This window comes from Falco rusticolus, chromosome 5, assembly GCF_015220075.1.
Source record: "Falco rusticolus isolate bFalRus1 chromosome 5, bFalRus1.pri, whole genome shotgun sequence".
Lineage (NCBI taxonomy): Eukaryota > Metazoa > Chordata > Aves > Falconiformes > Falconidae > Falco > Falco rusticolus.
The window spans coordinates 44875308-44902236 of NC_051191.1; the positions used below are offsets into that span (position 1 = coordinate 44875308).

At 38.4% G+C, this 26929-nt stretch overlaps 1 protein-coding gene across 6 annotated transcripts in view; it reads right to left on the reverse strand.

Moving 5' to 3' along the window:
- The window catches only part of ANO4 (anoctamin 4), a 204656-nt gene that overhangs the window by 114155 nt on the left and 63572 nt on the right, over positions 1-26929 (reverse strand). For all 6 annotated transcript variants that reach the window (XM_037390179.1, XM_037390178.1, XM_037390177.1 and 3 more), the window contains exon 2: positions 22260-22466. In XM_037390179.1, the coding sequence (XP_037246076.1) occupies positions 22260-22466 (207 nt within the window). The remainder of the gene's footprint in view (positions 1-22259; positions 22467-26929) is intronic.

A 26929-nucleotide genomic window follows, 5' to 3' on the forward strand; every position in this document is an offset into this window, starting at 1 on the left:
TAAACTGAAACCCAGAAGAGTGCCTCCATGAGAGCAACACATGAACTTGTATGTGATCCAACACCTCAATATAGTCTGAAAACTACTGTGGAAAATACAGAAATAATTAAATAGTGAAGCTCTCTGGGGATTATGAAGAAATTTATCTGTTGCAGACAGGGGCAACGAAAAATGTGAAAATGAAAATTCTGCCTGTATGCTATGCTCAATGGAATTTGAACTAGTATTTTCCTGCCATTGAGTATAATTCTTCCTGCCATTTTATACGTTGGTGCAAAAGATGAGACCTTTGAGATACCAGAATTGCTGCTTCCTGACATGCTAATAATGCTTTGGGTTGCAAAATACATGGTTTTTAAGTGAGTGTTTTGAGATACACAACTTAGTGTGTAAGAGAATGAATGTGTCTGGGGGTTTCAAGCAGAGAATTACTGGATTATTCTGAGGACTTGTGAGGAGTAAAAAAAAAAAAAATCTTATTTCAAGGTCACTTTAAAATCCAGCTCATCTCAGCAGCGACTAGAAGTTGTGGAAGCAGTGAATCTCAGCTGGTTTGGGAAATTATCTACCAGGACCTGTCCAGATTGCCAGTAGAAGAAAATTGCTTCTATCAGAAGTATGCATATAACTGGCATGCTGGTTGGTAACTTCAGCAAATAGGATAAGTAGTGACATGCTGAACTACCTCATCAGCGCTAAAGGTATCTGTTACCTTTTTCCAGTTGTAGTAACGGTGTGTTGCTGGTGAGACAGCAGAGCTCTTTACACTGTAGTTGCCTTGATGCATATGCTTTTGAAAATACGCTTTTAGTATTTCATTTGTCACTGACACTGAACATGGGGCCCTAACATTTGCTGAGACCATTTTTCTACCTTCAGCCTCATTGGATACTTAAAAAAATAAATCATAAAATACTGTTGCACAAAACTAAATAAATAATTTAAAAAGCAAATTCTGTTTACTTTAATAATGGTGATGGTACTTCCAAGCCAACTCTCGGGTTGCCTGTAGATAGCTCAGCCACTCCACTCCAATGGACATGACACCTACATGGTCAAATGTTGCTAAAGGCATAATCAGGGCTCAGTCTTTTCTGTCTCCTTCAGATCATGACATGCATATATCCACAAATGACCTTAGCAAAACAGTGTATCGTAATTCTACCATATACACGTTACTTGGAAGACAGTCTGGTGCTATTGTATAGTCACATCTTTTTAAGCACTGAACTTTAACAGGAATACAGAGCAACATGTACACTATTGCTAAAGGAGATACTAAGAATTCCCCCTCTGGTTTTAGAACAGCTTAAATATGCAAGTTCTTTGGTCCCCCTCATGTTCCATTTTATGGAAAGCAAAATGTCTTGATAATCCAGAATCCCTTGAGGAAAAAAACCAAACGTGAATGCACAAATATTTTTAATCCAAATATAGTAGAACCACATATTTTGAAAACTGAATGCTGGGTAAAGTCTGAATAAGTGTCCATGCATAATCTCAGTAGGTCCACAAGCCACTGTGGACCAAGAGGCTGATTTTGGTAGGGCTCAGAGATAAGATAACTCCTTTAACTTTCTGAAGATGGACACTCAAAACCTGAGGTGCCTAAAAATAAGAATTTTCATTAAAAAAATGTGACCTGACTAAGTTTTTGCATGACAAGATGGAAGCATGCTCAGAGAACATGTTTCTGTTCATTAATTGTAATTTTATTACCAATCGTCACACCAAGCCATTAAATATACTGTAGCTTTGGATAATGCAAACTGAAGATCAATATTCCAGAAACTGCTCTTTGGAAGCTTTTATAACTATCAGTAACACTGAAAAGTGAATTTCTTTAAAAATTCTTAATGGCAATGTTTATAATAAGTATAAAGCATTTCCACATGTTAATGGCGGTAGAAAAAATGATTGGGTTTTGGAGGATCAATATTGTAGAATACCCCTTAAATACCTGTTTAGCAGAGACTTGCAAAGAATAAATGTTCCAGTACAAAAATCCAAGAATCCTTCTGCATCTTGTAGTACATGTTATGTTTCTACAGCATTTATTTTGATTTTTTGATAGAAACATTTTTCTGCACTCATAAAGCTGGCAGATACAATTTAAAAATCTTTGCTTCAACAAGGCCTTCCTACAGATGCTACACAGCCCTGAACTTTTTATTATGCTAAATGCTGAACTCAGTAACTACACAGTGGATCAGCAACCCCATCTCAGGAAACATGCTGATATCTGGCTTCCAGATTATGAGAATTAAAACGTTAGAATCAATTTTTTTTATTAAATTTAGTTACAGTCAATGTAAACTGGATTTTGAAAAATATTTTTAAAAGCCAGAGATTTCTTAGAATTTTAGGTTTACTGCATTGGCAATAAAAATAAGTTTCATACATTCAAGCAAGTTATAGGAATTCATTAAAAAAGCTTGAGATCTGACCTTTTTAAATAAAGCTATTTACTGCTTTTCCATAGGAAGTCCATCTTCTCAGTGTAATAACTAGGAAAAAGCCATGAAAGCCTTTGCTAGCTTTTGTCATGGCCCTGAGGTCACCCCCAGCCCTGAGTGTCCTTGCCTGGACCCCCAGGGTTCCCCCCACCCTGCCCAAGTTCAAGGACCCCATTTCAGCCCCCCAGGACTGCCAGCCCCTGCCTGAGTGATACCACAGCAGGGCTGCTCTTCAGCTCCCTACAGCCCTGCCCTGCCTGGCCACGGCCCCACCGCACCAGGGAGGTACCTGATGACCAGGGCTGGGGCTGCTCCAGATGCCCCGGGCTGCTCTGCTTCTGGCTGTGGCACGTGTACAGGCTGTGAGTAGGCAGCAGCGGGTCATTCTGGTTTCTACCTGACAGACCATTCATGCAGAACCTTGACACCTTTGCTGTATAGTTTACAAGTCTGATTTAGGGTCAGATGCATCACCCTGTTTTGTGTGCCTATAGCCATTTTCAGATTAGTAATTATTGTTTCTGGATGTCTCGGACTACAGAATATTTCTGAATATCATGTGGTCAAGAAGAAACTGTTTTATAAAAGACTCACCAGAAATCTTTAGAAAAATGTGTTTAACATTCCACCATGAGCTATGATACTTAAATGCAGAATTTAGCTCTGATGTAGAAATTACTTTTAAGTCTTTTATAATAGTAGTATATTCACATAGCAGTAAATAAAGATATGGTAAATCTTTATCTTCATTTGCAGTCTACGTCAGGTACAAGCAAAAAAAAAAAAAAGTAGCTTTAGAGCAAAATGTTTGTTTTAAGTAACTATAAATAAATAAATCTCTGCTGTTGAACAACCACTCTTGGCAGCCTACCAAACAGAAACATGTACCAGCTAGCTAAAGTTGCACAAGGTACCACCTGAATAGAGAAATGCTCGGTAAACTCATGCTGGCAAGAAATAATATGTAGTCTTTAAAGGCATTGTTAGCTTTTTAAAATTTTCATTCAGTGCTAACATCAACTGGAAATAAAAATAACTATTCAGAGCAACCACACTAGAAAAAGTATTTAGGCATGTTTATCTTAATTGTGATATCCCAACAGACTGCAGCTGAGAAGGCATTCTCCTGGACATGTAACAAGCCTTTGCAAACCGAGTTGTACAGTCATAGCAATCCTTTTGTCTTTCCAGAAGAAAATGCAACTGAAGGACATACAGATTAACTTCCCAACAGCAACCATATCTGGTCTGGATAAGGAAAAAACAGTGTCCAAGGCTGTAAAAGTTGTATCCTTCTCAAATGGCTAGAAAAAATTCTATGAATTAAAATGTTAGTTCTTAAAAGACTCTTTGTTTAATGCTATTCAGTTTTGCAATTATACTCAAATTGCTAAAACAGTTTGAGAGCCTACTTCTTTTCAGTTTATATTCATTAATCACTAGCATATATTTGTTTTACTTAGAGTAGCGTTCACCTACATTTACTCATCCACAGTGCATATGTTTGTGTCTAAGCTGTGGTAGTGATTCAAGTTAGGTTATTTCCCTAAATTCCACCTGCAGGCAGCAGAGGCAAATAGCCATTTCCAAATTGCAGATCATCTAATCTATATTAGACATCTACTTTCAAATGAGACAAACTGGGCTGTAGACATGCTAGTTGTGTTCTGTTGATCGCAAAGGGAGCACAGACAATGAATTAAGGTCTTAATACCTTCATTGCAAACCCCTGTGTTCAAGTCAGAGGAACACCACCTTTATGGCCACAGAAAATTGGCATACTTTTAAAAGAAGCAAGGGTTTTAATCTAGAAGTGTATCATTTGAGGTTATAAGCAAATTTGTGTCCTGTTGAATGAAAATGTGGGATTATTCAGCACAGGCATATAATCAGACACAGTACCCAAGGGAAGCTGAGATATGGCCATTTTAAAAAGAAGTTGCTTTGGGCAAACACCGTTAATAAATTTAATCTCAACATCTAATCATTTTAGACAGATAACCCATTTTTATTCTTCTCAGCCATTGCTTGAAACTGAGAAGATAACTGTTTCTTACATTCCAGTATGGCCTCTCCCATCTTTAATTTGCTTATCTATCTTGTCTATTCAGCCTCTGGAAGACTCTAATGCCTTTTCAGCCTCTCCAGTCCACATCCCAACTGCCCCCAGGCCTGTATCTGGGCTGTGCAGGTGTGGAGAAGGGGAAGAAAGCAAAATCTCATATTAAGGTTTTCTGACAGGAAAAGCTTTTTAAGTCACAAAGCACAGGGTTCATCCTAAACCTAGATCTTAAATAATGAGGTGATTAGTTATCAGATTATTACCCTTGTTATCCTAATCTGAGAGTTTTCCCTTTACCCCCAAATAATATCAACACCAAATGACCTGACCCTACCACTGTATGGTTCCTTCTTGATAAGACAAAAATCAGGCAGAATGCAGGGGTTTACACATTCTTATACATCCTTTATCATTCAAGAATATATGTTGCTGTTTTTCACTATAGAAAATTGCTACACAAAACACCTAGTTTGAAATAAAACTGAAAAAGGGAAACCAGGAAGCCATGCCATGCATTTTGATTCTCAGCCTGTCTAAGAGTCTTCAATCTATTATGGAAAATTCCCACTAAAATTCAAGATTCTTTGGACTCTAGAGTTGCATTGGTTTTGGTAGGGGGGGTGTCTTCCGCTGTTTACAGGAGTAATATTTCTTCTAGCACAAGTATTGAGATCATTCTGCAATTTGATTTAGGAAGGGTGGACCAATCAATTCTTAGTCCACAGCACATTACATGTGAACAGGCCTTCAGTTGTTGTGACAAGGTCGTCACTTCCGCTCCCCAAAATTACCATCTGCAAAATTGTGATTATACTCCAACACTTTGAAATGGCTAGAACTTTAAATCCAGTCTTAGATCCCAGACTGCAGCATTTGCACGACAGATCCCAGACTGCAGCATTTGCACGACATTATTTGTTCATGCAGCCATTCAAAAGTGTAAAGAATGGATTAAAAATAACAGGAATCTTAATACATCTGATTACTTCTGCATAGGAAATATATACTGCTGGAATCCTTAGGCACAAAATAATTCAAATTCTTACTAAGACTTCTCTGATACTAAAAGGTTTCTTACTGGCCTTCAATAACCCATTGATTTTTCTCAGAGATTTTATTGATACATACTCACTTATCACTCAGTTCATCACTTTGTATGTTCCTTCGGTTATAATTTCAGTGCATCTCAATTGATTCTTCTACCATAAGCCAAATTTTGCATCCAAGGAATAACTTACTTTCTTGTATTGCATTAAGAATTTCTGAAAAGTCCACATCTGTCTTCTGTATGTCTGGTTTTATCCGTATTTGCATTTCCAGCTGGTTAACCTGCAAATCCTCTCTTCCTTCTGAGGAAATTGAAGAGATGGATGGGGTTTGTGACAGTCCAGTAGAAAATCCAGCCAAGGGGCTTTCAGGTGAGGGAACATACACATTGAATAAAGCTACTTATTTTCCTCCCCCCCCAGCAAACCAATTTTTCTTCAAGCCAAGCAGCTTTAGATAGAAAATGGACCGACTTAAAGCTAAATAGAATGAAAACAACATTTTCTGCTGTCAGCAATGATGCAGAGTCACCACTGGCAAGTCCCTCATTCAGGTGAACATGTACCATCATGCCATGAACAACCCCTCACCATACCATCTACAAAACTAACTCCAAAATGTGAAAACACATGAGAAGTGTTGTTACAAATAACACAGCACTACAGGAACAACCAGGCTAAAATAAAACACACAAAGGATGAATTAAGTCTCAAGACAGAAAACAACCATTAGGACAAAAAGAGCATGGACAGCATGTTTCAGCCACAGGACATCATAAGTTCTCACATGCCAAGCTGATGGCATGCCTAGGAAGCACCCCAGTACTGCAGTCCCTTTCGAAGGGGGTCACACTGGTATATAATGGTTGCTGTTTAAAAACACTGCAGAATAAGAACAGGCTAGTGGGTCATAGTTTCAAACCTATTTGCTCATGTAAATAAGCACAAGATTTGCCCATTTCCGTGTTCTTACAACGTGAGCAAAGAAAGCAGGAAGTTTTGATAACATACTCTTTCCATCCAGAGAAAGATAGCTGTACATCAAGATTAGACAGGAAAAGGTACTGGGCACAAGGGCTTAAGCTGCTGGCTACAGAGTACTTAGATACAGCCCGGGAAGAAGAAGGCTGCTGCTGGTTTTTAAAGAGTGGCAGCAAAACCTTTCACAAAGGCATCAGTTAGAGATGATGCTCTTGAGAGTAACCAATACACGATTAGCAGATAGCTGCAACAGTCAGGGAGGTATCTGGGAAAGGACTTCAGAACAAAAAGGCCACGGTGGAAGAATAAACCTTCAGGTCATTTAGTCTATTACTGTGCCTTTACTAGAAACTGTCTCTCATGCTTTTGATGGAAACATTTTCCTTTACAGCCTTCCTATAACAAGCTGGTCTTGTTTTGAATTTGCTCCTAGCCCACTGTATCTTTCCCCTCCCCTTGCCAAGTGATCATCGCACAACTGCCTTGATGGCACAAAATTACTCAACCCTATTTTAAAGACCCTTCTTCACTTTCTGGAAATACAGGTCTCAAAATGGGTATACATATGCCAGCTTCAGCCTTTTTTATTTCCCACTGTTAAAGTGTAAGTTCAAACCATCTCCTGCATGCCCCAGCATGTTCTTTTGTTCCACAGCAAAGACTCACTGTTAACATCAGAGACAGCTCCCCTTGTAGGTTCCTGTAAAGTGATCTGTCATAGCAGCAGCAGGAGTCAGCATTTAATGATGTAGAACAAAGAGAATTTCTTAAGTAAGACAGCTGATTATTCGTATAATAACAGCCTAGGGAAATCTGCAGATGGCCTCAGAGGTGGGAGGCTAGGATTTGCCCCAGAAGAGAATTCTAGGGATCAAGGAAAAATACTGCATCTGCTGGAAAAGACATATAAACAATAGGGTGGAGGTAGAGAAGTATGCAATGGACAATAATTGTTAAGCAGCTTTAATGTAGTGTCATTCAGTTTCTTGTTAAATACTTAGCTATCACTTTTAACATATACCATTACATATTTGCATCCTCAAATCCACTAGCTTCTCTTCTTCATTTCAACCATAGTTAGCACAAAATAATGACAATATAGACAAACATAAAACACACTCTCTTCCCCCATACCCTCCATCCTTCTTAAACCCAAATCACTGCTCCTCAGAACACATGAAGGTAGGATCCCTGCAGCATCTCCAACAGATCTGAACTAATTGGGCCAGGGAGAAAGGACGTGATAGGCAGCCAGCAACAGTGGTCCCAAAGCGTTGGTACCTGATGGACTGTCTAACCACAGACCTGTTCATAAAATGAAACTGTTTAAGAATGTACACATTCAATTTCAAAGCCATTTTTTAATTTATGAAAAATACTGTCAGAAAATGTCCGGCCTAAACCTGACTGCTGTACAGCTATGAAGCCAAGGCAAGTTTTGCTGCATTCGAATCCCTTCTCCTGTATTTGACTTACCTGAAGAATGGGGAGCTTCCAACAATCCACACAAATGACAGTCCTATATGCTTCTCTGATTCACAGTAGCCTTAATATCTGACCTCACTGCCCAAAATCAGATCAACAACATCATCCAGTCTGATTTCACTTAAAATTGTAGACATATTCTTCTACCAACCACTTGTGATACAATACATGGCTAATCAACTTGCCTTCACCAACACACGGAGGAAAATAAATGCATCTGCCAACAACATAGCTTTTACATAAGTGGTTGTAGGAACACTTTCTTCACCCATGATCTTCGTGGTGTCAATGAGCAGAATGGAAACCACAGCACATTTGCTTCTACTTTCCTTCCTCTCCCTCAGCACCCACTTCACAGGAGGGAGTACTGCATTTCCTTAGCTGAGAGAAACCGTCCCTCTGTGGTGAGTTACGGACTAGCCAAATTGGTGATTGCTGATCTGTTAGCAGACAGAGATTTCATCCTAGCTCTTCAGATTGTGGGTATGTCTCGCATCATACACCACATCAGACAATGCCGCAGTGTTCTCTCCCGCATCCCAAAGAGATTAATTTTCTTTATTGTAGCACAGATCCCCAATATCACAAACTGTGCCACTGTTGCTGCTGAGGGATCACTAGCTTTAGCATTTCCTTCTTACTTCAGCAGCTGCTGATTTATATAGTGACACATCCCACTGAGTAAACACCAAGCAATAATGCCTGGGAGGCTGGGAAGGAAAGACCCTCTTTCCATAGAAACATGAGAAATAAACAAACACAAATAAAAGTGAGGTAAATATTAGGATTATCAAATGTTACGCAATTTTATTAAACGATCTGTCTGGGATTCTTCTGAACTGAGATGTTTTAGCTCAACTCAAGTCATAGTTTATATTAGCTCATGGCGTTAACTCTGATTTACTCATTGATGCATAAAGTAGTGCATGAAATAGCATCCTTTTCCCTTTGTTTTGAAGGATCTCTGCTAATTAGGTTAGGGGAAAAAAAGATATTTTAAAAAGGCATTTCATTTTTAGAGGCTGAACAAGATGGCTTATTCTAAACCAGGATTTTAACATACTTCTATATATTGAAATTATAACATGTATCAGAGAAGCAAATTACATAGCAAAGTATTTTATATGGTACTAATGTTAAACAAGGTCATTTTGCATTTTACTGCAGTGAGAGAGGTTTTGCATCTGCTTAGAATTAAGAACATACTCAGATTTATTGCTCGATGAGGCCTTGTTACATGTATCTAGTATCTAGCCAATTATCACAATCAGCTTTTTAGACATTAATTTTACAAGCAAAAGTCTATTTTTTTCCACAGTAAACGCCTGGAGCCAGATTTTGAAAGCCTGTACACTTTTTTATACATGCACTGTGATATGCAGATCATATTTGTAGATGGATACCCTCATATTGTGTTCTGAAATTGAGTATGAGCACTTGGGTGCACAGTAAAGTAAGCACGGTTTTGGTATTCGGCACCAAAATAAAGAATATAAAATTAAGCTGAGGAATAAGTGCTGCTTGATCTCAATGCACAATAAATGGCTCATATTTACTCCATATCTTTGAATGGACATGTGAGAACAGAGCTGATCTTTATGATTTGCTGAGATAGCCAGTGCTTCTTGAAGCGTTTTACCACTTAGGTTCTGCTTGTGGGTCAGAAGGTTCTGCTCATTGGTCAGAATAGAAATACTTGACTCGGTTGCTTTCTGAAATCATAGCCCCTTTTCTTTGCTGTCCCTGATTTGCAATTAACTCAGCAAGTGAACACAAATTTTTGTCTACGGTTCTAGAAGTTTCTAAGATAAAAATTTACAGCTTCAAAGGATCTTTCTGGAAAGGCATCTAGCTAACAACTTCTATCAGAATAGTGATCCAATTTCTTTTTTTTTTTTTAAATAATTTTGGCAGCAAACATGTATTTTCACAATGGTTGCAGTTCAGCATGGACATTAAATATGACTAGCAAATAACTAGTACACCATGTGGGTAGATGCTCCTATCACAGGGCCATCTACCTCTAGCAGGACAATATTTAGCAAGAGCAAATACAATTCCAATATGAGCAGTCTTGTTTTGCTACATTAAGTACTGCCTGTCGTTTCTACAGAGAAGTTGCTCCTTCTCACCAGAGCCTCTTCGTTAAAGCAAGCTGCTGCACATGATGCCCTTTTCACTGGAGGCAAACCCAGTTCAACATGGGGAAAAGATCACCCCTGCAGATGCATTTTTCTAGTGGCTTCTCACTTTGAGTGTTTGGCAGGTCATCTACTGCAAAAGCACAGTTTCAAATGGAAATTGTTTAAGGTGTTACCTATACATGTGAAATCCATAGCTTTACTGATCTCAGTTCTGGCATTTCCCATTTCTGTGACAGGAATGAAAAAAAATGTACACCATAGTGGGTCTCCCCAGTACCTATCCCATAACTGCACTGGATAACACACTTCAATGCATGAAAAACATATTGGTTCAATTATTGCATCAGAAAAAAAAGAAGCTGTTCTCCAAGTCATAGAATATATGCAAATATACATGCCTTCCCAGCAAGATAAAGCTGGCCTCAAAGCAGTGGCTCAGAGTTAGCTAATTATGTATCAGGTGGAAGGCTGATGTGTCTCATAACGAGTCTTTAAAGGAGAGCTGCTTTTGCTACATTGGTCAGAGAGAATCTCAGATTGTTTTCTGTAAAAAAATCCTATATCATATTCTATTTTGTTCCTCGCCAACTAATATTGTAATATTCTTTCTGCCTAAGCATTTTTCTCTACTGTATGCCAGAGTGTTACTCTGTGCATCATTCTTACTGCAGTGATTATATTAGATATGTTTCCATATATTAAAATTATGAAATTTCTTGATGTTGCTCTTAAAACTGGTGTGTATAGTAGTGCAGTTCCACACTAGGGAAGTATTGTTGATAAGACAAACTATCACATAACAAAGAGAAGAAACAGATTAATAAAGAAATAGAGCTGTAGGTCAAGGAAATACTAGGTATGTTTAAAATATGTGGTCACTTCGTGGGTCTGTAATTACAAAAGTAAAAAATTTAGTATCAGCAGGATCATTTGATCAGCTTCATACGAAACATAAAACATTGGTTCCTCTTGACTATCTTCAGCGTAGATATTGCTTTCCTCAATGGAAATAAAAAAGAGAAAAAAAAAAGATATTTTTTTTTTAGTTTCCTTACAACTATTTTTGTCCAGGTGGAAGGATTTGTCCTCTCTATGTACAGCTAAGATAGTTCCTGAAAGTACAGACTGAGTCCACGTAGTTTTGCGTCATGAAAGATAACTCTGTCTTTCAGTGTTTGTTTTCCTCTTGTACAAACATGAAAATATGCAATATCAGCATTTTTCAAGATCTATTTTTTTCCCTCCCCACAAGCATTTAAGAACAATTGTCTCTGGAAATGTTAAAAGGTCTTTTGGGAGATCAGGTAAACACTGATGATCTGCAAGCCACCAGTGCATAGGCCAGTTACACTGGTGAGTCATGCCCACCACTCTCCTGCAGCCCTTGCTCCCCGCATGAACTGTAGTCACTCACTAGGCCTCACTCCCAGCGGAGCCACTGCACACCAGTAAGGTGGCTGCCCATGCAAGAGGGCAGCTCCCTCAGACCTGCACGGTTCCCCACCAAAAGTTTCACTTAAGTCAGGGGAAAGGCTGCATGTCTTCTTTCACAAGTATCTTCTCAGCACATGATGCAGAAACTTATCCTACGTCCTGCCTCGAGCTACCCCTTCTCTGCACAGAAGAAAAAGGTTCTGTTTTCAACCTGCAACTCTTTTAGCCCATCAGCTCAGCATCTGACTCCTTTCTGGAACAAGACCATTACCCAGAAGCTTTCTTCTGTCCATGCTCCTTACCAGTAGCACTAAACTTCCTCTACCTCACAGCTTCAACACAATTTCAGGTTTCTACAAGAGGTGCGGGGGTGTGTGTAGGGTGGTGATGAGTTGCCTTTTTCTTTCATTTTGATGCTTGTTTCCATTTTGGGGTTCTTTTTGAATATGGCAGTGGGGATAAAGACAGGAAAAGTCATCTGTTTAATTCTCTGTTTCTGAGAACTTGCTGACATATCTGTATATTTAAGACAGTGCAACATACCAGGGTAAGACCAGCTCTCTGCCACACTTGCGGTAGTTTCCGCATGGTATGGCAGTGCCAGCCCATACATACTTGTAGTGACAAACTGGGAGTATCTTAAAGGCCCCCATTTTCCCTGATTTGACATACTTACTTTTATCTGTATAGGTCATGGGATTTATCCCCATCTATCTACAAAGCACATTCAATTTCGGAAGAATCATAAATAATAGGTAATACATGCCTCTTGAAAAAGAGGCCTTTAGAGACTTCTGATCTAATTCAAAACACTCCATCATAACAGCATTAATACACAATGTGCTTCCAAGACTGAAAAGATTGGGTACCCTGTGGAAATATTTGCAGACCTTTGAAAAACCTCTGACCTGGTAGTTTGCCATATATGTCTATAAATATGTAAGAACTTGGATATAACTCTTGATACTCTTAATTGGATTACCAATTACCTTAAAAAAAAAGTGTATACTCTGTCACTATTCAGCATAGCTAATCAAATCTTCCACTATGCAAAAAACACCATTTATCTTAATAGCTTTCTCACTGTTTATGGATAAAATAATGTGTCTGCATGTTAGTGTCCAAGAATCAAAAGCTGTGTGTAAAAGTAGAAAAATGCCTTGTTAGTTTTGAAAATCATTGGAATTAAGACATAGGGCTACTTCATTTTCCTAAGAAAGTCCAATGAATGTTGGGGTGGGGGGAGAAATTCAAAACCCAAATCATTCTGTTTAGCATGAAGAACCTATGCCATAGCTATACCTGTGCATGGTCATGTCAAGGGTATGGTGATAACAACACTGGAATTATTTATAAAGGCAATTTAAAAATAGTTTCCCTTTGTATTGCAATACACTGTAAGGCATGACATGTGTTTAATCATGTTAATACAAACTTTTTTCTTATCTTCCAGAAGCAGCAGTAGTGAAGGGAAGTTTTCTAAACACCGAATAGTACTAACTTATCAGACTAAGGTATTTTGAAGGCATAATGTCCACTCTCTCCTCTCATCCATTAAACCCTGGCTGGCATCACACATAAAGAAGTCCACTCAGCCAATTAATTACAGAGAAGTCGGGAGTCCTACATTCAGCATTTTTGTTCTTTATCTCTTTCTCTCTCAGGCAGTGTATGCCTTTTCCACAGATGACCACAGACAAAATGAACGGATAGCCCTTGGTGCAAAGCCATACCTTAAAAATCTCCTCTACTGCCGAAATAGCCTGAACACTAGACTATGGGGACAGGGTCCTGCTAGCCCTCCATTCTTGCATTCTAATTCAGTCACTGCCCAGAATGGACTGTGGGCATGGGACTGTCAAACCCACCAACACTGTGCTCTTATCATCAATAGGGAGGCACCTATTAAGCAGCAATTTCAAATGGGACAACAGCTGAGGTGAAATGACAAGCTACATTACCCACATGGACAAGCACCCAAACCACTCGACGACTGTGCAAAAGCGCACAACCTCTTTCTTTGTTTCCCATATATGTTCAGGGGATGCCTCAATGTTCTGAGAGTTGAAAGGACCCAAATGTCCACACAGAAACCCCAAGCATAACATGTCACACCTTCCTATGCCTAATATTTCCAACTACCTGGCTCTACGTGGCCCCTGTGTAGATCCTTACACAATCAGTAGAGGGACAATGTTGCACAACAAGACTTTGGAATTACTGCCTAGAAGCACTTCACCGATAATACAAAGGGACAGAGCACCAAATTGTGTGCTTTCCTATTGGGCACAAAATGATCCTTTTCAAGTGCCACAATGCCTGGGATAAGAATCCACAGGAGACAATCTGAAAATGGCACAAAGCCACAGTATGTAACTAAGCAGAGACATGTCTGCACAGTTATGTGTTGCAAATGAGAATCTAGAAAGAAGTCTGAAATCTAAACAGACTGAACAATTCAGTCCATTTCTTATTACTCTTATTTATATCAAAATAACAGTAGGAATGATTGCCTTTTCGTTCTACCTCTTTCCTCTTACACTGTGAGTGCACATATAAAAGCATAGCTATCAAAGATCACTACCATATATGTTCGAACATTTGCCCATGTTTGAAAAAATCTAACTACTTGTGAATGATAAATCCCTTAGTTACCATCTACCTTTAACAATATCAGAGTTGTTAGCAGGCAATTCATAAAGAGCAGATGAAGACAACATTTGCTGAATAAACTGTTTATTGCAAAAAGCTTGCCTAGGACTCAAGTCAGCAGTTTACTGAAGAGACAAGCAGAAAAGCTGGCTGCACAGGGATAAGTGGCATGACCTAGCAGATAACTTCAGGGCGCCAAAGATTTATTTCACTATAACACGGAGAATCAAGACAACTAGATTTATCTTCCAGGTGGATTTTATTGTAACAACCAATTATAGACTGATGTTATACCATAGCCTACCACTTCCTTCACAGTCTAAACACATCCTGGTAATTCATTCCTGCAGAAAGTACCAGCAGGTAAACCATTTTGGGAACTTCAGCTGTCCTGAGACCACTGAGGAATGAACATAACATAGGAATGTGAAAATGATTAACCTAAAGACAGGATAGCAGAACAGAGGTCTATCCAGCACAGGATTCTATTTTGACAGCAAATGATTAGGCAAAGGGAATACAAACAGGGCAAATGCATCCAGTCTGTCCCCAGTCTGTCCCTTCCAGCTTGCAGAAATTTAGAGGTTTCTGGAGTGGAAGGTTTCATCTAGATGATAACCGATTCATGGCTATCAATGCCCTTTCTACAAATCCGTTCATTTTATACTCACTGTCACTTGTGAGCTAACAGGTAGCCATCCCATTCCTCCCTCCTCCTTTTTACTTACCTTGTTTCCAGCCTTCATGGGCTAGCAGGTCTGCTCCTCAGTCACAGTGTCATAGTAAGTCCCAACAGCCAGGCAAAGGCCATGAAGCCCAGAAATTCACTATCACCTCAAAGCTTTTCTTATTTTAGTCTCAGACAAGAGCTATCATGCTGACCTCACGAAATATGCTTCCCATACAGAAGCTAAACATGAAACAGTGAATCCCACTCTATCATAGGTAGAGGATATGGTTCTAGCCTACCTGTCTGACTGTGTGGAGACCTAATTAGGGAGAGATTATAATAAATATCATCATTTAGGTACAAACTGGAGCTGAAGAATGAGAGAATTTTTATTCATCTTTGAGAGTACCTCACAAGCAGCAGGAATCCTGTCCCTCGTACTGGTACAGTTGGCCTTTCTTACAAAGCCCTGCAACCTACTGTAATTACCAAAACCCACTAAGGAGAAATAAGAGCACTTTGCCATTAAAATGCATGGACTAGTTTTGGGATGTTCACATAGGATGCTTATCTAAAACAAATTATCTCAGAATGAACCAACAGGCTTGGTGTTAGGAAAGAGGTCTTGCTATCTTTTGGAATGGAACAAAACCTTTTGTGGAAATTTGTAGCACCATGCAGCCCTATTACAGTCAAATCCCTTTTCTGATCTTAAAAGCATCTCTGCCAAAGCAGAAGCTAGTTTGTTCCATCATTTGATAGTCTACCTGCAAGAATATTTCCTTGGAATATATGAAACTTATTTCACATTAGAAACAGAGGCTTATATAATACTAAGCCCCCTTTAAGGAAGAACTACAGAGCTAAGAGAAAGCCTCATTTTTCAGTCAAGCATTACAGGAACATAAGGAACTTAATAACTGATTATTCAGTGTCTCTCATGGCTTCTTGAATCATAAGCTATTTTAAAAACAAAATAGGTCATCATTTTCTCAGAAACATTGCCAGATTTTATATATATTGTCTATTTTCTTCAGCGTAAGCTTGAGCAGTCAAGAATTTTCTCTAATTATTTTAAGACAATTATGCTACACTGGTCTCAGGACATTATAACTTTGCTTTAGGATCAGCAATATTCCCTGCTTGGTGCTGAGCCACATCTGGCTGCCTGTTCCTGCATTGGACAAGTTTCCCTTTGAGAGGAAACTCTCTGAGGGTGGACTGATCAAGAACATCCACAGAGAGTGACATTTTGCAGTCTTTATGAGATGACTACGTGTTATAAACTAACAGCTAGGAGAGCCAAAATCTGAGGGTGAGCTGTACTGATTTTAAAGTAACCATTCATAATTGATTGCAAGAGTGAATGGAAGACCATATTACAACAGCAAACAGGAGACTGATCAAAGCAGGAAGGGAAAAAAAATAAGGCTTTGAAAAGAGATTGATTTATAAATATATACTCCTCAGAGAAGTAGAACGCCCTCAAAGTCACCTTTTAAAATTATTAATATTATTTTTGAAGGCCCTTATTAAAAGCGTGGACAGGTCTAGGCAGGTTCAGTACTTCTGTGTGTCACCTGTAGCACAAATTGATAGAGGGACGCAATTAAAATATTTTTAAATTAAATAAGATAGTTAACATTGAACAACAGTGATTTATCCTCTAATTTTTTTATTTCTATTTTTCCACATGCTGTTTGCAAAACTGTTCTCCGAACTGCTAGAATGAACATTTTAGGAGGCTTTAGCTTAGGAACAGGAATTTTCAAAGAAGTGGCTTTTGCCCTAGAAAAGTGATGTGAAGAATGAAATGGGCTGAATGATTAAGCAATGTGATAGAACTCAGGCTCTGCATCATCTGCTAGCTAGTTCAGCTCGTAAGTTCAAAATACTTCATAATCACAATGTGACACTTGTCACTCAGTCCAGTGACAAAAAGTCCTCATTGTAATTGAGACAAACTGTTCTCCTTAGGAGCTTTGCAGAGGCTCCAGAGCACCAACAGTCAGGAGAATGCACTGTCTCTGTGTTCAGCAGGGAGGTATTTCCAACTCATGTTTGAGGGACAGATTTGGGAGAAATTTTGTTTGGTGCATCAAACTTGCATTGTATTGAACATAGGCTATAGATAAAGAGAAAAGTTAAGCATGCAGGCTATTTTCTTTGACATCAACGTTCCTTCTGCATAGGGACATTTCTTGTAAGCATATTTTTTTAATATGAAAATTAGCTTAATGAAGGGAATATTAATTTTTTTTTTTATATTGGCTTGCTTTTTCCATGCTTTGTTCCATATGTGAGGAAGTTCTACATACACATAGCAGAAGGTATATTGAAAAAGATTGTTCCTCTAATAATGTTAGACAAGTAAGATAACAGCACACTATTCTCAGTGTGAATTTAAATTTTCAGGTGAGTTTACATTAGCCATTCCCACACCATGCATGTGTTTGCTGCCAAGAAATATTTGCATGACAGAGCTTTCTGGCAGAATTATTTACAGGGTTTTATTCTTTTAATCTGAAAGACATGTCTGCCACAAGTCCTGCCAGTCAGCAAAGAGAAAATGTGATTTAACCAACAAATCACATCTAACACAGATCTTTTAAGGACCATTCGCAACCAAATGTGAATGCTGACCAGTATGTGCACATTTTGTGATGAGAAAAGGATATCTTTGGCACAGTAAATGGTCATTTTTGAAGGACTCAGTTCCAGCTTCCTTGATTCAAAGTTCATTACGTTGTGACTAAGCTCATTAAACATGATTTACTTTTTTCCTTTAATTTTGATTGCCACAGTTTCAAGAGCCATGCATTTTTCCCTGCCTCCTAAGTCAGTTGTTCTGTTGGCCAACACCACTAGCTCTTTCTCATTTTCATACCCAATAACTACAGGCATAAAAAAAAAAAAAAAAGAAAAAGAAAAAGTTGCAGTTTGATGAGCAATAAAAAAGAGGATCCAAAACTGTACAAAAGAATGCCTAAGTCAAACACATTTTCCTTCAGCATTTGTACATATCTATAAGGTACTGTTTGTCATAAAAAGTGAAGAGACTTCCAAAAAAAGATTCTCACTGAATTCCAATGACCCTGCTAGACTTCCACTGTAATGCCAGAAACCAGTCCTTTCAGCAGGTGTTTCCTTGCCACTGAACATCAAGTTCTTCCAGATATTATGGACAGACCTATATCTTTCAGGTAGCAAGGAATCTCCATTCCAAAATGTACTGTTCTTTGCGTTTGAAGGAGATCTTTTTGAACAGTAAACTCTGAAAGCAGAAATGTCTACAATATTTTTAGGTGTTTCCTGGAGTGAAGGAAACACATAATTTACATATTTACTGAATTCTGGAAATCAATTACTTCAAAGACAACCCTTCTTGCTGGAGATGTAGATTGCCTGCAGAACTAATTTGTACAAGTGATATAAATGAGTATCTACATTATTATATATACACTTCTATATAAACCTCAAAATGTATTAAAGTTTAACCAGAGGCCTTTACAGGAAGCATAGAGAAAAAAAACCTTGCTGAGGAATCTTTGAATCCCTGTTACTACAAAACAGGTAACAAATTTTAGCAAGCATTGCAAGTATAGAAGACCTAAGAAGGTTCCAGAGTTTCACACAATAAAAAAATTCATTTTAGTGCTGCTTAGACTTATTTATTTAGGCAATTTTTCCATACCCAGGAAATTTAATGACTCCTAGAGAAAGCAAGTTTGACAAGCTCTGCAGAGTCTGAGAATAAAGAAAATCGTCACCAACAGGAAGAAGTAAGGTAACACTATCCTGATTTGAAACAGAGTATCAACAGAAAGAGCAGGCAGAAACCCAGAACGTAAAGGCCTGCTTATTCCATAGCGAAGGTGCAACGCTGTCAGAAGTGACGCAAGCATTTTTTTTTTTGTCCCCATATTTCCTAATCCTGACATTGAGGGAACGGACTGGGATGACAGTTTAATCCCCCCAAAGCTTGTTCGGTGCGTGGTTCTCCAGCTCTTACAGACAACCTGAATGCTGATTGTTATTGCTTTCAAAATAAGCCTCCTGTGTGCAACACAGATGCATCAATCATAAATCATCTTCAGGAGAGTTGAAACAATCTACAGCAGCCAAAGGTTTGCCCCAGGCACTTGAAATCTTTACTTCAGTAGCCTTATACTCCATTAGCCACAATATACCACAACTGCTCACATAACTGGAGGTTTCTCAAAGCTAAAAATACTGTCCCTCCTGGATTCTGGAAGCAATGTGTATTTGCCTTAATATCACTGCATCTAAATTCACCATCTGATTGCTTCACCTGTCTTGGCTTTTCTCCTTTCTAAGAGGAACTTCCCTCACACAGGTGTGCCTGCAAAGGCATCAGGAGTCTTCGCCTTTAATAGACATTTTTTTCCATTGCAAAAATTTCTCCATTTTCCTCTGTGTTTTGATTGTTATTTGATACGTTCTGATCTGCTTAAAATAAGAGCTCGGAAGTTGTGGTTCTGCTTGTGGGTGAGCAGTACTTCTTTGCAAGATTGCACAAGACAACTTCTTGTAAGTTTTTTTTTTTTTATAAGCCTACAGACGACTTACTGCTTGCTAGCCACTCTAACACCCAGGGTAACAGTAGAAGTCATTAGTCTCAAGCTTCTTACCAGCTACAAACAAAACTGGCAGGGAAGCAAGCCATAAAAGGAGTGCTGTAACATGGAACAGTATCTATAGTTCCTCCTCCTTAGCATATAGCTACCTATGAACTTGAGTCAAAAGAAACAGTTGTTAATTAGAAAGAATCCATGATAAATAATAAAAGCTGTCATTCTAGAAAGAAGAAAAGTGGCCAAGAGAAACAAATTGACATGCAGAAAACAGCAGTCTGATGTTAGAGGTAAAATAACCCCAAACAACTCATTCATAAGTGTCATTTTATCAAGAATCTTGTCTTTCTGTAGTTCTAGCCTCTCATTGTTAAGAATTAGAAATGCCATTTTAAGTCCTCAAAATACCTTTGTGCACAACCTATTATGCTAGACTGTCTCCATGTTTGGAATATTTGTTAACTGGACAAAGGAAATTTCAGACTGAATATAATGTATACTACTCTGAGACATACTTGATTGTGATAACAGCACTCCAGTAGAAGGAAGACCCCAAATTGTATGAACTATTTAAAATTAGACTGAGCAAAACCCTGAGGAATTTACTGTATGTAATAGCAGGAGGATAACTTGGAGAATGGTGGTGTAAGATCTGTTACCTAATTAATATACATCAGAACATTTTCTCTCTAAAACACCAAACTATTTAAAATGTTTATAATGTCTTAGATAAGGTAATGCCATTGCTCAACTAGTGTATTAGGCTAATTATTTATGAATCTACTACTGTTAATTTGTGGCTGAGTAAGAAAGAATAACATATGATTTTAGGTTTAAATAAGTACATTTTTTAGGATTGCTATTTATTACTATTGCTGCCTGACTATAATCTTTCTTAGGCTGTACCAGATCAAATGGTTGTAATTTAACCTGGACATAGAAACAAACTTTGTGTTCTTATATAGAATTAAAAAGTGAGTTCCAAATCACAAAAACATTATTTCATTCTAGATGAAACAATGACACTGTTAAGTTGGTTAAGAGAAGACTCCTGTCATGTGACATATTTATAAAAATCTGCAGCCTTTAAGGCTCTGGGTACTATTAACTCCTGTGAACTTCAGTGAAGCTCATAATATTAAACGCCTGCTTGAACCAAGCTGCCAAGCGTGTTCTCTGTAGGTCACAGATGCCCTTATTGTCTAAAGAGTAGAATATGATAGACAAAACTAATCTCATATTACTGTGCTGAAAGCTTAATTCCTCAGAGGATCATCATCCAAATGATGCTCACTAATGAGCTCCATTTTAGGAAACCTCTGATGTCTACCTAAAAAGATCTTTTTCTCAATCATAAGCCAGCTTATACATTATTTAGTATTAAACCACAGGCCATATCTATCAACACACAGATGTAGAATGCATAGAAGCTCAAAATGAGTATAGTTATTGTGCACGTTCAAGATATTTTTTCTGCCAACTGTAATGCAGGGTTTTTTTGTCAATCTTTTAACATGCTGTGGTCATGATTATATATCTTTAACAACAAAAACATTTCTGTAATAGTAATTTTTTTGTATTTCAAAGAAGAAACATAGAAACAGAAAAAATAGATGGACAAACAGTGGAAATGAAATAGACAAAGCATATGGTTATGAGTCACTATAAATCCTTAATTAATCTATGTTGTCAAAGATTGTGGTAACTAAATAGTATGGGTGCCTGAAACTCATGGCAGTAGACCTGCATAGCAACCCACAGTAATTAATCTCAGTTTTTAACTTTACAAAAATTAAGCCATTTACTAGATCTACAAGGTAATGGAAACATGCTGAGGGCTTGCAGGCAGAACTGTCTGTCTCACATAAATAGACTGTGCCCCGTGGCACCCAGCTAGCTGCAAACAGGGTGCATCATGCCCTTTCCTGGGCAGCTACACTGGAAGATTATTGACACCCTTCAACACAGAAGCTACAAAACTGACTTTATGGGCAGCCGTAATTTGCTCTACTCAGGAAAGAAATCTGGAGTTTAGTTTTCCCTGTGAAGAATGACTGAACATGGCCACCACAAATGTACTCCCCTGTTATAACAAAAGATACTTCTAAAATAGCTCTGGCAATTAACATAACAAGGAATGAACTCATGATGTCAATTAGAACTTGATGGTTCCCAGGAGATTCTGGCTTTCTTTTAAAAAGTTTCATTTTGTTAACCAGTTAATATATGTTGTAAAATCTCCTTCAGATCTAGAGTTTTTGTTTGCATTCCAGCAGCAAGACTTTGATATACACTCTGGATCATGCCTTTGTTCACATCCAATGTTAATGTCAGTTACAGAGTTCCATGGGAGATGCCTGTAGCCTCTAGAGCATTGCCATTAGCTCAGGACTTAGCAAAATAAAACATATATAAGGGGAACAATATTAAAAAAATAACCCAAAGCTCTCTCTACATTAAAATTTTGGATACCACTACATGTTGTATGCTTTTTTTTATGATTAAACTTACATTCTTATTTCCCACTTTCAGCTGCCCCATCTGTTGTTACTCCCTATAATCTATAATTGACAAAAACATACCAAACATAGACGAAACACCAATTGATAGCTCTGACAATCAATAGATTGATCTCCATGCAAGCATGATCTGATGCTGTTAATACCAGCTTCACAACATCACGGCACATCATACAAGAAATGGAATTAAAGAAGGTGTCAAAGCAATCTGTTACCTGGCTGATGGGGTTTTGTTTTTCCACCAGTGCCTGCTGAAATACTAGATCCAGAAGATGAAACTTCCATTTTTATTGACCCTCTGACTTGTGGGAGTGAACGATGCCCAACCACAGGTGGACGCTGTGACACTGGGTAGCTTGCTGCAGTTCTTCTCTGACAGATTTGTGCACGCTTTTCAGCCCCATGAATAGATAAACTTACACCTGACAGGAATAAGAATTAGTACTATTAGATAGAAGAGACCAGCACAGAATAACTAAAATATAAAATGGTTTAAAATGGGGTTGTAACAGTGTTCTTGGGGAAAGAAAAAAAAAAAAAAAAAGAAAACTATAAAAACATTAATTTTCTATGAAAACGAAAAATGTGAACATCTTTGCTGCTGTGCTGCAGACATCAGAGTCAGCTACACCAATAGATATTTAAATTAATACATAGTCATGGTTTACTGCATTAGTGGCCTGCAGGAAGAATTATCTTCCACTCCTTCAAAAAACCCAAGAGCTCACACAGGACACTATTAATGAGGTAACTACCACAGAATCTATTAAATGACAGTTTTCTGATTGACAGACTAAGACTTGGCAATAATATTTTCTTTGTTTTGAGCATTCACAAGTGTTAGAAGTGTTAGAATGTTACCACTTCACATGGTAACTACCTTTTAAAGAAAAAATAAACGTCTGTTTTGAGGAAAACAGTAAGGCTGCAAGCCACAATAACATGATCTTAAGCTTGAAAAAGATTCCACTTTTACCAGTCCTGTGAAACATTACTTACAACACTGGAAATAATCTTTCACACCAAACACTTGCAAATTTGTCACATAGCTAATTTTTAAATAGAAATTGTGATGAAAAACAAGCCTTACTTTTCCAAAGAGAAATGCAAAGCTGAAATTTCTTATGTGTCTATTGTACAGTCTTAGAAAGAAATACTATCTTACAGTAACTAAAGCTGCTTCTGACTTCCTTACATTCACATAGATGCAATTGCTGCAGCTTCAGTTGAATCACCTTTAGCATACTGTGGTGAAAACCTTTAGACAATCTCTTTCAGGCTGCAAAGCTGAATGATAATACTATGATACACTTAAATTTTACACTTAATTTAATTGTGACTCTTACTGCTTTTATCAGCAACCTATCTTTTAAAAAAACAAATTAAAAAGCAGGTGGAAAAGCAGATCCTAAAACCCAGAAATGTGGATATTGCAAGCACATTGTAAGTTGCAGTCACTCAAAATCGTTAGACATCATTGATTAGATTGCTCATTTTTGTGAAAGGCATCCCTCACTGAAATGTCCAAGAATGCCTTAACGACTGCTCTTCCAGTTCCACTGAAAGTCAATGTATGCAAACCACCAGGTCACTGGAGAGGTTTTGAATCTCTGAAATCTTAATATACTTTGATCCATAATATACTACCAAGGGGAAAAGAGCTGCCACTTATATGGGTGAATTGTGAAAACAGTGGGATTGCACACATAAGGAAAGTTTGGGCAAATTGCTCTTTGATTTTGAATGCATAAAGCCATTTTAAAGCTGTATACTTGCTACCTGACTTCACTGCACTTTGCCAGAGCTGATCTCCTGTAGGAAGCGTAAAGGCACAAGGGCTCTCCTGCAGCAACTGCTCACAATACCTCCCAGTTACAGGGCTAATGTATTTGTCAGCTGTTTCTAAAGACTGTAGACATCACACTTTCTCTAGCACAGACAGCAAGTCCCAGCCACCTTATTCTTGAGAAAGGCAGCATAGTAATCCCCATGAGCAGAATGACGAGTTATGCCTGGACAACACATTTCTTTGACCATGTTAGCCATATAGTGTAGCCATAAGGGACTTCAAACAGTGAGAAGCTAAGCCCCAGCTGTAAAATGAGCTTTTCACTTCTTGTGCAGTCACTAGAAACTTGTGATACTCAAAATATTGTGCAAATATCCCTAAGGCATTAAAAAATTAACCACAACTGTTTCATGTACTGGTCATGAAATGAGTGATCTATTTTAGGAACGGGCTCCAAACATAGACTGACTGCTACATTTCTCTGAGGTTCAAGTAAATTGCTTTTTCGCATTCTGAAAATTCTATACGCTCTTGTGAAGCTGTGACTCAGCTTCCTAAACTATTTCTGCAGCACTTATTTTCAGAGATCAAAATTAAGGATACTGCAGCCAGATCATTATTCCCAAGAACTGCAAAATTTGCAGCTTGATCACATCCAAAATTATGTTCAATCAACAACTTGACTCTGGTTACATGCAACCTTTTATTTCTTCCACTAAGCAAAAGCACTATGAAATTGTAACACCAAACTACAAGAGGAAGAATGTGCCAGCTTTACTGAAAATTTTACAGGTTAATCTTTAGACATATTTATAGCCTAAAAGTGCTTCAAAACTACCACTGTTTACACCAGAGGTGTATCACCAATATATTCAATATGATTGGGAGTTCTTCACTCCACTTTCCTTGGCACTGCAGTTATTTCCTTCATATAAGACATTCTCTTGACTAGGAGAGTGAATTTCCATTATTTTCATGAGAACCAGGCACAGGATAAAGACGGAAGTATCCTTTTTAGTTATCACTTCTGATTTTTCCAGAGAGAGACCAGAACTTTATTTTCTACATGTATTTCTTTTCCTAAACTAGAAGTCTGCAAAATCATAAGATAGTAATATTGCAGCAAGCTGCAGTATTACCTTGCTGTTGTATGTGAAAGCCCTTTGAAAAGAGATATTAGCAGTTGAGAATACATCCCCAGATAACGTGCACAAGAACAAAGAGAAAAGGAGGTGGAATCAGAAGTAGAAAAGCTATTGGAAATAACACATATACCTTATGGGAAATGAAAACCTAGTGAACTATTGACACTAAGCAGAATCTAGAGTAAACCCCCCCTATTCTTCCTGCAAATAACCCACACTGCTGCTGAACCCTGGGGTTTGTGGGTCAGAGATGTGAGAAAACAGCACAGAGACCTCTGAAGGGTAGCTGTTAACGTTGACACCAATTTTTTTTTGCAGTGTGACAATACCCACACAAGACATCTAGAAAAAAAGACAAGTTCTCCAGCAGTATGTTGCTGGCTGGGTCTTCAATTAACTACATTTGGCGGAGTTTTTCTCCTGCCTTCAGTCTTGGCCATATAGTTGCTGACACCAAAATGCCAGTGCTGTTGCACACTTGGTTACATGGCCTTTGACCGTACCTGTCCCTGCAGCATGGTCATTTTTAGGTGAGCTTCTAGCCTCAATAGCTGGGTACAAGCACACTGGCATGCTCTGACAGGCAGTATTAGGTGCTACAAAACCCCAGGAATTTCTCGCACCGCTCCCTCTGGCTTAATATAATGGATCACAAGTACCATTTCAACTGAGGGCTGCGGCGCAAATGCAAGTTAAAGACTTAAACATTGGCCAGTAGACACAGCTGACTGTTCACTTTGCAGGACTGGCTTTTGGACAGGGCTCTGTCATCTGCACTTGGCGGGTTGCAAACCAAGTACTTAAGAGTGGGAAGTAGAAATTTTGTGTTTTGATGCTGAATTAGATTTGAGCCTTCATGTATTATATGTGTCACTCAGCTCTCTCACCCCATGCCTGCATGCAGCAAAAGTCTCTGTATTTTCAAATTTTCATGTGTCTTTCTCTTCCTTATCTATATTTCTATCTTTTTTTCTCATACAAGCTTCTTGTCTCCATGAGGAGCTGCTCATCTTGCTGCCCTTCTGTTCTCCTCTGATGCTTCTGTTTGAGCTTGCAGGTTTATGTAGGAGAAATACCTTAATTCCCTTCCTACCAAGGCATCTCAGCTATGCAGTTTGCCAGCAGGGAAGAACAGCTTCTATACTGCTTCTGGCTAACTATTTTTTGCTCCCAGCTATGTCTTTTTATTACAATTTTTTCCAAAGCCACATTTCTTTTACATTGAGCATATTTTGCCTCTTATAAAGTGGTAGTATGCTTATGACACTAAAGAATTTATAATGCTCCAGATAAAACTTGCATATGAGAACATTAAAACTGGAGTATTAAAATACTTCCAAGTCAGGAAGCAATAAAATCAAACATAAAGAAGAAAAAGAAGACAGAAATTACCAAAAATAGAAAACACTATAGTGTGCCTGCATGCAGTTTTATGTGATGGTGGTATTTGTTTTGTTGGCTCATGAGATGCTACAGTACTGAACGACATCCTGCACTACTCAGAAGTCACTCTGCTAAGGCATCTGATGGGGCATCTGCTTTGGTCATGTCTTAGTCCTGGTTAGCAGGTGTTGTGCACCACGCATCTCTGTACAGAGCAACACTTGTACTCAGTGGATCTCATCCAGCACGCCTGCACTATTCAACTGAGCATAGCACAGCAACTCTGGTACTGGTGGAGATGGCTTTAGCATCAGAAATGGGGTCAGCAAACTGTACCCAAATTATATTGTGCTGGGACTGAGACACTCTCCACCTGGGGAGGCACCCCCCTGTAGCAACTGTCAGGTTTGGGTCAGCCCTAGTTACATTCCACCCTGTACCACTTTGGGATACAGGCATATATTTATAGGTTCCTTCCTGATGTTTCTGTCTCTAGCCAGAGATAATATGAACATGAATAAGCAATAATAATGCAATGCAGAATTACAAAGCTGTATAAACACTCCAT